The following is a 12,143-nucleotide window of genomic DNA, read 5'->3' as shown; positions in this document are numbered from 1 at the left end:
AACTATTGGGAATATGTACATTGCTTTCCATGAACATAGCCTGCTAATTAGCCAATAATGTGGTGTGTTCTTATTCCCCATTAGCTGTGGTAAAAGGAAATATCTAAATAAAGCAAAATTCAATGTTAATGAGAATACTCCCCCCCCCCCCAGTTTTTGAGTTGGCAGGTTGAAAGCATTTCCTGCTGCCTACCGCAAAAGCCTTTTCATCATGCAATTATTATATGCATGCTTCCCTATAAATTAGAGCTTGGATAAATGGAGCTTCTGCGAACACAGAAATTGTGGCCCTAATTCTATAAGGTTACAATTCAGAACCACGAATGCATTTTCCTCTTTTTATGAGAGTCCACATTTGAGAACCACTTGCTTGGTGCTACTCCCTTTCTCCATCTGTTAATAAGGGAGCACTTAACTCGCACCTTGTGAGAGCACCGATATGCTGACTCTTGCTGTAGGAACACCAAAAGCTCATTCTATATACAGTATAGTAGGTCCCTAGAAGCAAAAGCGTGATTGATAGGACCATAGAGAGGTGTAGAAGTTCAAAAGGCCCTGCATTCCTTTTGCAATGTATGTCATTGTGTAGGGGCTGCTTGCAATTCTTTTTTTGAGTCAGTGTAACTGTCAGTGACCAAGTTCTCCCTCCCCCCCCGTTTTCTCAGTAAAAGTAAACGCAAGAATAGTCCAAATATTCGTTGGACAGTGTTTAAACTTCACAGTTATTTGTGTAGTCCTTCATTGAAGAGACTGACATTACAGGTAGTTCTTGACTTACCACAGTTCGTTTAGTGATTGTTCAAAGTTACAATGGCACTGAAAAAGTGACTTATGACAGTTTTTCACATCCCAATGATCATGTGATCAAAATTCAGAAGTGTGGCAGCTGGTTTATATTAATGGCTGTTGCAGTGTCCCGGGGTCATACTTTTTGCAACCTTCTGGAATGCTCTATCTGACTCAGTTGTTACATCCTCTAACCCTCACACCCTTCAACCTTAAACTGTCCTCTGTGGACCTCGCCCCATTCCTAAGAGGTCCGTGAAGGGGTGCATAAGCACATCCACGTGCCTACCGTCCTTCTGTCCCCATTCATTTGTACTCATTTCCTTTGTTCATGTCCATGTTTATATTTATACCTGTTATCTTGTACATGTTTGACAAACTAAATAAACAAAATAAAATAAAATAAAGTCAGTGGGGAACCAGATGCACTTAACAACCAGGTTATTAACTTATCAACTGCAGTGGTTCATTTAACAACTGTGGTGAGAAATGTCATATAGTGGGGCAAGTCACTTAACAAGTTCTCATTTAACACATTAATTTTGTGGTCAATTGTGGTCGTAAATTCAGGACTACCTATATTTCATAGCAAGAGGTTTTAGGATTATAGCCTTTCAGTCAGGGGTGAAATCCAGCAGGTTCTGACAGGTTTTGGAGAACCGGTAGCGGAAATTTTGAGTAGTTCGGAAAACCGGCAAATGCCACCTCTGGTTGACCCCAGAGTGGGATGGGAATGGAGATTTTGTAGTATCCTTCCCCTGCCATGCCCACCAAGCCACGCCCATAAAGCCCACCAAGCCACACCCATAAAAATTTTGAATTTCACCACTGCTTTCAGTGTCAACAAAGGAACACCAGGCCACTTAATTCACTGTTTGCTCAATTTATGATGAGGTGCCATTAAGGTCTGAGCATAGAGTTAGCACAGATAACTATTTTTATTAGAATTATAGTAGGATGGTAGTTTTATTATAGGTAGGTCGAATGTCATAAAAAAGTGTGCAAGCTTTTGAATTTTTCAGGACTTTATTGGGATATGGGAAGAAATAGAGAAAGATAAAATTTAGGTTACTGTAGGTGCTTCAGTCTGAAGTTTTCAGTATCTCAAAATGAAAATTTAACATTTCATAGGAAAATCAGTAATGGATATCAGATTATATCTAATAGTTTTTGAATAAAAAGTAATAGACACCTGTCTTTCCCCCATTTTGAAAACACAAAGACTGGCTGGATCACCAATGCATCTCTTGCCAGAAGTTATCCTGAATGCTGTTCATGGATATTATTTTTTTAAACTCTGTATCTTGCATATTTTACACAATTTCTGTGAAACTGACGCAGTATTATATAAGTCCAGCAACTTTAGCATTTACTTTAATATTTGGAACGTTTGTTTCAACAATCTTTGATTCAGTGGTGAAATTCATTTTTTTTTACTACTGGTTCTGTGGGCATGGCTTGGTGGGCGTGGCAGGGGAAGGATACTGTAAACTCTCCATTCCCACCTGACTCCAGGGGAAGGATATTGCAAAATCTCCATTCCTACCCCCCTCTGGGGCCAGCCAGAGGTGGTATTTGGCGATTCTCCAAACTATTCAAAATGTCCACTTCCAGTTCTCCAGAACCTGTCAGAACCTGCTAAATTTCACCCCTGCTTTGATTTGTTATTAATGTACTGTGTGGAGGCTAGTTGATTTTACAATTGTATCTTTCTGCACCTCTGGAAGAAATATGATAATTTTGGGGGCCAATTGATGGTGCAGATTCATACCAAAACAAAATATACATGCTTGTGCATATGTATGCATGTGCAGTAGCCTTTCTGCTAATAACTGATGCTCAGGGTAGTTATATTCTTGATTATGAATCCTCAAACAAAAGACGATTCTTGTCATTTGGAGGCTTTGGTTTACAAGAGAATCAGACATAACTGGGTAGAAGCTTTTACAAAGAAATGTGACCTGATATAAACTGTCCAACCTCAGTAACTCTTCTGTGTGGATAAGAAGCACTTGTGTGCTACCAGAATTCCCTGGATGCAGATGGTCAGATTTTTAGGAGGAGCTGAGGTCTTGGGTATCACTGAATGACAACCAAGCTGTTGTTTTATTTTCCGTTACTTTTCCCCCAACCCTAACTACTAATTGTTGCTTTACCCTGTTCTTTCACTATAATTTTGATGATGATGATTGGTCAAAGATATTTGATTTAAAAAAAAAATAAGGATAGTAGTATTTGGGATTCACAGAGATTCGTATTCAGGAAAGAACCAATTACTTTTGCCTAGAACAAATGCTATCAACCTATGTTTTCATACATCTTTCAAAGATACTCAAGCGCAAAACTGAAATCTCAGTTTCTCTAGGTCTTTTCATTCTGATTCATTTTGAATCCTATGTCAGTGATGAATGTTGAAATATACTCTTCTTTTCGTCCGCAGGAAAAGTGCCCTTCATTCATGTAGGAAATCAAGTAGTTTCAGAACTTGGACCCATTGTCCAGTTTGTAAAAGCCAAGGTAATGTGTATATATATATTTTTAAAAGATAAATACCTATTCAGCAGTTGTTTTAATTATTTGTTTATGAAATTATCCTGGTGATTTGATAACCTCATAGCTTTGAAAATTAAATACTTTATTCTTTCAGAAAACACTGCATTAATAAGCTTTTAAGATGTTATCCAGTTCAGTAGGTTACCTTTCTGCTGAGTGCTTATCTGTAAAAAGACTTGTACATTTTTATCTATTATTATTGGGCTGAACTCTTTTTTTGGTACAAATATTATTCTGTACAATATTTATATTTCTCTCTATACATGTCCATATTGAAGAAACACTGTTATTTATCCAGGCAGCACACAAATCTGTATTACCCAAGAATTTCAGAAAGGGGTCCTACAGCCTTGCTCATCCTGATATCTTCTAGTTGTATTTAAGTTGCAGCTCCAAGATCTCCCCAGTTAGCACATATAAGATCCTTAAACTGAAAGAAGTTTAAATAATAATTATTGTAAAGTCTCCTTTGAATAGAGTTCAATTGGTGAGGTAATGAGTTTGCTCCTGTAGTTTTCCTTGCAACAATACAGAAGGAGCATGACATTGTCTTTTGGATGTTTTTTAATACTTCCCAATGTAAATTAGCATTTCTTGGTTATTTCCCTCCAAGGACTGACTAGATTCAATCTTGATTGGATCACTTGATTCAGGAAAACAAACTCTTGTTGTTGGGCCATCTTGTGAAAATGAAATTTGTGTAATGTAGATTTCATAATTAGGTCTTCACATTGGTGGGAGAAAGAAATGAATTTCCCTTTCTTTAGCTCCTTGCATGCTCTGAAAGTATCTTGGGAGTCTGATCAAGTTTCAAGAGACTAAGGGAGATGGCAAGATATCTGTAAGGAAGAAGGAGTGAAGATAGGCTTCTTCCAGTAGGACCTTTCAGCCAAATCCATATTTCTTTTGGATACAGCATTAATTCCATTTTGAACCAAATGTAACCCAAATATTCTGGGCTTCATACATGGTGATATGCATCATTTGAATATCTAAATATTTTCTGTTGCTTAAATTTCTCATACAATTAGTATGTATATGTGTACGTATAATTTTGATTTTAGGCGAGCAGCTTTTCCTTCCAACCTTTCTATCTTGAAAATTTACTAATTCAAGTGGCCTTAAAAACCAATTCCATAACTGAACTGATTAATAAATAGATTTCTATTTTTACCCTTTTCTCTAATATTTATTTTCTCAAGAGTTTTTAGTTTATTCTGTAATACGGTACGGTGATGCAATGTTATAATATCAACTTGTTTGTTGATTGTTTTCAGTTGATATACAATAGATAGAAATTTATAAACTAATTACATGGTAATTAAATGGGGAAAAGCTAGATTGTAGGTTGGCTCCTAACATTTGTCTAGTGTAAACATATTTCTGATTATATATTCAAATACAACAAGGCTCCATCAGTAAATACCTAAAGAATTCTCAGTTGATTCAGCTTTTTAGGTGAACCTTTTAGGTGAAATTTTTTTTTAACCAATTGTAGTGGTTTAGATGTCTCTTTGAAAGGGCTTCCATTTTTCAAATTGTTTCTCTGTATGTCTTGGCTCTATAGGAAGAGGCCTGAGCTGTCCAAAAGCTCTTTGGATCCTGTCCTACATCTAAGATAGGGTAGGCATCACCCCAGTGGTCTCCAGAGGGTTTGGATTGTAACTTTGATCGTTTCAGAACCTTGGCCATGCTTGCTGTGGCTTTTGAAATTAAGATTATTATTATTTTTTTAAAAAAAGAAATGCACCACCAAGTTGGCTATTCCCGATTGCTGCATGCTCTGTTTGCTTTCTTGGCTGTTGCCAAGAAATAATGTTGCACTTAGTACTTGGCTTCTGCAAACTACTGCATAGAGAACACTTTGTTTAAATCTTAAAAAATTCCAAATAATCAATATTTATGCTTACTCTTGCTTCTTTCTTTAGTCTTGTAAATCGATACCCATGCATCGTATTTTAATAAGGTATTTACATCACCATAACTCACTTCAGTTTATTTACAAAGATGTATTTATAAAAACCACTCAGCAGAAAAGCAAAAGAAAGGTCTGTAGCTGGAAAGTTCTGTTTACTGATCACTCTGTACTTTTCTATTTAAAAGATTTCAATTCAATATCCCCCCCCCCATCTCCCCAGAGCCTTTAATAGTCTTTGTGGTCTACAAAGCTGCCTCTTATGTGTAATGTTGCAAAGGATTGTTTTGAATGAGAGAAGGGCCTGGACTTCAATAAAGTTTGGAAAGGACCCAAACGGATAATTTTTGCTCTCCTTTCTCTTTCCTTCCTTCTCTCCTGCCTTAGGGCCATTCACTTAGTGATGGGTTGGATGAAGTCCAAAAAGCTGAGATGAAAGCCTACATGGAATTAGTCAATAATATGCTTTTGACAGCGGAGGTATGGCAAAACACTAGTAATTTGTCAGTCTTGGGAAATGAATTATATCGAAGAGGGGGAATAAAATGCTATTTTCTTTGTAACATTGCAAGCCACAGCTACCATTTGTGTATTAAACAAAAAAAGGTGGACTTACGATTAACAGTGCTTCTCAAAATGCAGCACCCTGTTATGTACACTTCGCAATCCTTTTCAGGTTATTTTTGGTGCACTGAAATACTGCATTTGCTTCATGATAGATCTAGTAGCCGTATTTATGTGTTTTAAATGTTATTAATGGCTTGTTTGGTAGAGCTAGGAGAGAAAGCTGCAAGGAATAAATGACTGTGTAACCTTCTCCATTATGAAGTTTAGTATTCTTTGGTTTCTAGCTATATCTTCAGTGGTGTGATGATGCTACAGTCCAGGAGGTGAGTGATTCTGCAGCATACATCTTAATTAAATTTTAATGAGAAAACACTTTTGCTCACAATTGCAAGTCCCTACTCATAAATGAAACATAGAGGTTTATACCACTAATGATACCAATTTTTTTTTTTTTTGCTTTAATTTTGCTTGCATATACATTTCGGGTTACTCTATGTCATTATTGGATGTGCTGGTTCTAAAGTGAAGAAAAAAAATTAATATCATTTTAAAGGCTTGCTTTTTTTAAGCTCCAAGTTATAAATAATTGCACAGAATCAGGTTCTGAGGCAGAACCACGGCAATAAAATCATTGTTAGACTAGCCTTTTCTAAAAAACAGTTTTGTCAGTTATATAAGAACACAATAATCCTTTTTCCCTCCCTTTAAAGATTACTCATCCAAGATATGGTTCTCCTTATCCTTGGCCTCTGAATCGTATTTTGGCCTATCAGAAGCAATGGGAGGTCCAGCGTAAAATGAAGGCTGTTGGCTGGGGCAATAAGTCACTTGATCAGGTCAGTCATTAGTTTCCAAGTCTGATCCCCAACCCCTTAGAAAATGTAAAATGTAAGGTTTCAGGGAGGCACTGTAAATTAAATATAAATTACAATTTATATTGTTTTATTTGTTCCTAGTACAATTTGATTGCTTATTGGTAACTTATGACTATCACTAAGTGTTGTATCTTATGATTTTTTTATGAATGTATTTTGTTTTTCTTTATGTACACTGAGAGCATAAGCACCAAAGACAAATTCCTTGTATGTCCAACCACACTTGGCCAATAAAGAATTCTATTCTATTCTATTCTATTCTATTCTATTCTATTCTACTCTACTCTACTCTACTCTACTCTACTCTACTCTACTCTACTCTACTCTACTCTACTCTACTCTACTCTACTCTACTCTACTCTACTCTATAAATAAAAATTAGCCTCTGCTCTCTATGATCTGAGTTAATGGTTTTACTGTGTGATATATTTTGATTTGCTAGATACATTTTTTAAATTTGTTTTTATAATATAATATGTTTATGATGAAACAGGACACTTAAATGGCCAGAATATAAACTGTTTAGAACTTTAAAATGTAAGATCAATGTGTTGAAAAAAAAAGGCATCCAATGTAAACCTTTCAATATTTGAGTAATAGGATCATAGTAGTGGGCATTAGATGGTTAGCTATAAGTAGAAGTTAGTGTTAGGTGAAGTTCCGAAATGCTCTCAGGTATGTACATCAGGGTTATATTTTAACAGCAACTATATGAAGTTATTTGTATAGGTTTGTTTCTGGGTTGAATCTAAATGCTTGGTCTGGAAACATGTTAAGTACTAATTCTGTTTGATTTTTAACAGGGGCAAATACCATATTTTTCAGAGTATAAGATGCACCAGAGTATAAGACTCACCAAGCTTTTGAAGAGGCAAATTAAAAAAAAGTAGGTAGGTAGATAGAGGGATAGAGAGGGAAAGAAAGAGAGAGAAATACAGTAGGTAGGTAGGGAGAGAGAGAGTAGTTAGGTAGTTAGATAGGAAGGTAAATAAAGGGATATGTATGTATGTATGTATGTATGTATGTATGTATGTAGGTAGGTAGGTAGGTAGGTAGGTAGATAGATAGAGAATTACAATAGATAGGTAGGGAGAGAGAGAGTAGGTAAGTTGGTAGAGAGAGAGAGAGAGGGAGAGAAATAAAGTAGGTAGGTAGGGAGAGAGAGTAGGTAGGTAGGTAGATGTTTCTAGGTGTATTTATCCATGTGCTGGAGAAGGAAATCGCTGACAATCTGCAGCACCTAAGACTTTGTTTCTGCTGGCACAGCACTTGATCAACGTAATTCTCACCAATCAGTTAAAGAGCTTTCCGAAAGGAAAAAAAAAGTTTTTGCACTCTGCAAACCTCCAAAAAACGGCCCGTTCTTTGCGAAAAGAAGGTCTGGTTTTTGTCAAAGAAAATTGCATGCATAGCCTTATGGAGGTGTCAGCAACACTCCATTATATAATTAGGAAAGAAAAGCTAAGAGACTCCATGCGTTGGAAATCAAAAGTACTTTTACTAATTACAAATGGCAAGCGAGCAGTTGCGAAGCAAAGTCTACTTAATTAGGCGCAAAAGCGATTGATATATAGAATAGTCCATTCCCCACCCCTTGGGATCATAGCCTCAGGCCAATCATAAGTCCTTCAAGTGTCAGGTGTGAGATAACTTCAAAAAGACATCACGAAGATGGAATGTCGAGGCCGTTGGTCCAGGCGGGAAGCACTCACGCATGCGTATTCCAATCATCTGGTACATACGAGAACATTCCTCCAGCACATCGAATAACCCCTCCCAAATACCAACCCTCCCTCCCCGTTTCATGACAGCTGAAGCAACAGCAAGGCAGAAGCTGACAGGAGGCTTATAGAGTGCTCCTGGTGGTTGGGGGGGGGAGGGCAACATTGAGCAAAAAACGGCCCTCCCCAGCCCCCAAGAGCTCTCTGAAAGCCTCCATAAGGCTATGCACGGCCATTTTTGTGAAGGGGGCAGGGTTTCGGGAGGCAAAAAATGCTATATTCAATGTATAAGATGCGCCCAGATTTTCAGCCTGTTTTTTGAGGAAAAAAGGTGCGTCTAATACTCTGAAAAATACGACACATTGTTGTTGCATTTAAAGCAGGGGTGTCAAACTCATGGCCTGTGGGCTAGATGCGTCACACGCTGGCCATGTCCACTCCCATTTTAGTGAAGAGGAAAAAAGTTGTGATACATCATGTGACGATGTGATGCCACGAGTTTGACACCCCTGATTTAAAGGATAAAGAAGAAAAGATCATATGGGAAGGACAAGAACTGTGTATGACAAATATTGCTAAAAATCTTATGTATGCAATGTATTTTTAACTAAAGCTTTTGTTTCTATAGCACTTCATAAAAAATATTTTCTGCTCTTCTGTGATATCTGTGTTCTTTTTAGGTACTTGAAGATGTAGATCAGTGTTGTCAAGCACTTTCTCAAAGGCTTGGGACACAACTGTATTTCTTCAATAAGAAGTAAGTTGTTTAATTTAAGAGTTTTGCCAAGAAGACATTCTTCAAATGATGGGGAGATGTTTTTCCTGCTGTATTTCTTTTTCCAATAGATGAAATAAAAATCTCTCCTCTTTTCTAACTTTTGGTAAAAAGGGCAGCCTTTTTGGCCCAGGAGCTAAGAAGCAGGAAATAACTTCTTTCTGTATTTCTTAATTTATGAGCAAAGGAATGGCTAGATTACCTCTGGGCAACTTGAGAGAGGCAAGGAGAAACATCTAGGAAGGTTAATGGGATCAAGTTAGAAAGCACTGTGTGAAGAATTTCAGTGAAATGAGTTTCCAAAAAAGTTTTAAACATTTGATTTTTGTCTAAATCTGCAGCACACACTAAAATCTAGGTTAGATTAAATAAATGCTACCACCGCAGGTTTATTTCCATTCTAAGTTATTCTTTGATTATATCCCTAAATAATGTTTTTAAAGTAATATTTACTTCATATTTTCAATGCTTCGATCATTTGAATTGATGCCAATTCCATTCTCTCACAATATCTCATTTGATGGTGTGAGTGTGTGTGTGTGTGAGGGAGAGAGAGAGATGAGAGAGCGAAAGATATTTTTTACATTCACATATATTAACATTAAGCTTGAATGCAGTCTATCTCTTGATGCTCAGATTAAAGGACAGAACTCAAAACAAAAACTCAAGATTATTGCTGTTGTGCAGTGACAGGGTACTTAAGTGCCAAATCTAGTCTTTTTTTTTGCCTTTATTAATGTTCCTGTGGCCCACCAATTTCTTCCTCAATAAGGCAGACATGGCTGTGATTCGATGAAGCATTTGCATGCCTCTTCATCATTGTTGTAGTTTCCAAGGCTTAAACTGGCAACCTTCAGTCATTACCTTAAGGAGAAGAGGTGGAATAAAGGCAATTGATGGCATTTTCTCCTCAAAATGGAATGATCAAGATAGTATGCCATGGTCTGTATATACAACTGGCACTAATGCCTAATGTGGCTTGCCATGTGTCAGATCCCTAAAAGTGATACTGCCATTCAATTGGGAGGAGGGGAGCCTCGGAGTTAAATCATTAGCTACATCTGAAACAACTGAGTTTTACAACTTTACAACTGGTTTCCTGTCACCGGGAGACTGAAGGTCCCAACATCTCTGGAGGGATGTTTATGGTAGCCATGTGGGATATATAACTTTGATGTCTAACTAGAGATAGCCATGGGAACATGTGCTTTATTGACTCCCAGGGCAGAAGAGTTAAGGAAGCATCTTCACACTTGTGTATTGGTCAGAATCTGCATTGGACAAAGGGGAGGAGTCATTATCAGCTTAATCCCATTTGCATGGCCTAAAGGTTTTCAGATGCTGCTTTGCTTCTAATGGTTTCCATCCTGCTTGATTAAAGGTTCCTTTTGAAATAATCCGTTTCAAGAGTCTTTACTTTCTCAAGTTAGGAGAGGAGCCATTACACCTTGGTTGTGTTCTCTCAACCAACATACTAATTTTCTTTTGTTCATAGGCCAACTGAATTAGATGCTTTGGTATTTGGACACCTGTTCACAATCCTTACTACCCAGTTGATCAGCGATGAACTGTTGGAAAAAGTGAAAGGCTACCGTAACCTCATTGCATTTTGTAAAAGAATAGAACAACACTACTTTGAAGTTAAGACGGCCTAGTCCTTCCTTCTCCAAACTGTCTTTGAGGAACAGAATGCTTTTGATGATAGTAATAGTAAAATTAATATTTTGACTATGCTTGTTTTATTTTAAAAAGAGAGTTGCACAGATTTGAAAATTGGGCTTAGCTCTCAAGCTGCGCCAAAACTGTTGTAGCCCAAGAAAACCTGTGATGAATTCAAGAAACCCACTGTATTTAAAGCAAAATTGAGATTTTCATTATACATGTCTCTGTGCCATTTTAATATTCTTTTGAAGTGACCTTGAAACAATATTGTGTCAAGATGTAAAACAATAAAAGTTTAGACAATTCTATAAGTATTTTTCTTAATATTTTTAACTGCCTATATACATGCTACATTTTTACAATTATTTGCATTACAGCCATTAAACTACTAAATTGGGATTGGTTAAAGGTATCTATGTAAAATGTTTACATAAATAAAATTTGCATTTTTATCCTGCTATTAAATAGAATTCTCTTATCTGGTTATTTAAAATATTAACAGTAAATACCAAGAAAAATCACGCATAATGCAGAACCTCTAAAATGCATTAATTTATAGTAAAATGTAAAAATAATATATAAAAGTTGAAATTATTCAGTTTTTTAATCATTCATAATTCTGGAGATCAAGAAAGTCAGTCTAAATAAATCCCCTGTTTTTGAGATGGTTATTTCTCTTTTTTAATTACACGCCTTTGAGTGTTTGCTAGGTCATCTGAATGTATTTGTCCCACCTTATCTTTTTATATCCTGTGAAGACAGAAATTTGGTGATTTATTTTAAGTTATTAATTAGAACCTGTATTTAAATTATTTCTCAAATACAGCAAAGATGGAACCATCATATTGAATTCAAAATTGACTACTCTTGCTTTTTTTAAAATCAGTCTTTCCAATTGAAAACAAAGGCTATGAAAAAGGAATATTCTTGCTCTTTAAAATGCTTCCGTTCAGAGAATAAATGGAAAACCAGTTCTTTGAAGATGGCTTGGCTGTTGCACATGTTTATCTAGGTTCCCATTTACAAAATGATTTTATTCTGAATTATGGAATAAAGGATTATTGTTCTTTGTGATGTCAGTAGCCAAATTTGTTTCCTGCTTGAATCATCAGTAATCTAAATACCAATTTACAAGACAAAATGACTGCAAGTCTTGTTCAGCAGCATCCAGTCAACCTTTTAACTTCTTAAAGCCTGACACCGTGCATTAACTCTGTTTGAAAGTGTCTCTTGGACTATAAATCCCCACTATCTTGAAATGACGTTGCAAGAGGATCTATTATAAGCAA

At 36.4% G+C, this 12,143-nt stretch overlaps 1 protein-coding gene across 1 annotated transcript in view; it reads left to right on the top strand.

Moving 5' to 3' along the window:
• Window positions 1-11,928, top strand: part of MTX2 (metaxin 2) — a 44,170-nt gene extending 32,242 nt beyond the window's left edge. Inside the window, exons 5-10 of the mRNA XM_087708637.1 lie at window positions 3,227-3,303; window positions 5,642-5,734; window positions 6,106-6,144; window positions 6,532-6,657; window positions 9,098-9,174; window positions 10,688-11,928. Coding sequence (XP_087564763.1) covers window positions 3,227-3,303; window positions 5,642-5,734; window positions 6,106-6,144; window positions 6,532-6,657; window positions 9,098-9,174; window positions 10,688-10,847 — 572 coding nt within the window. The 3' untranslated portion in view covers window positions 10,848-11,928. The remainder of the gene's footprint in view (window positions 1-3,226; window positions 3,304-5,641; window positions 5,735-6,105; window positions 6,145-6,531; window positions 6,658-9,097; window positions 9,175-10,687) is intronic.
• Window positions 11,929-12,143: the final 215 nt, after the last annotated feature.

This window comes from Thamnophis sirtalis, unplaced genomic scaffold (assembly GCF_051295495.1).
Source record: "Thamnophis sirtalis isolate CommonGarterSnake01/CBP01778 unplaced genomic scaffold, rThaSir2_p1.2 scaffold_1, whole genome shotgun sequence".
NCBI lineage: Eukaryota > Metazoa > Chordata > Lepidosauria > Squamata > Natricidae > Thamnophis > Thamnophis sirtalis.
The sequence above is the reverse complement of the archived record's forward strand: the minus strand, read 5'-3'. Positions and strand labels throughout refer to the sequence as shown.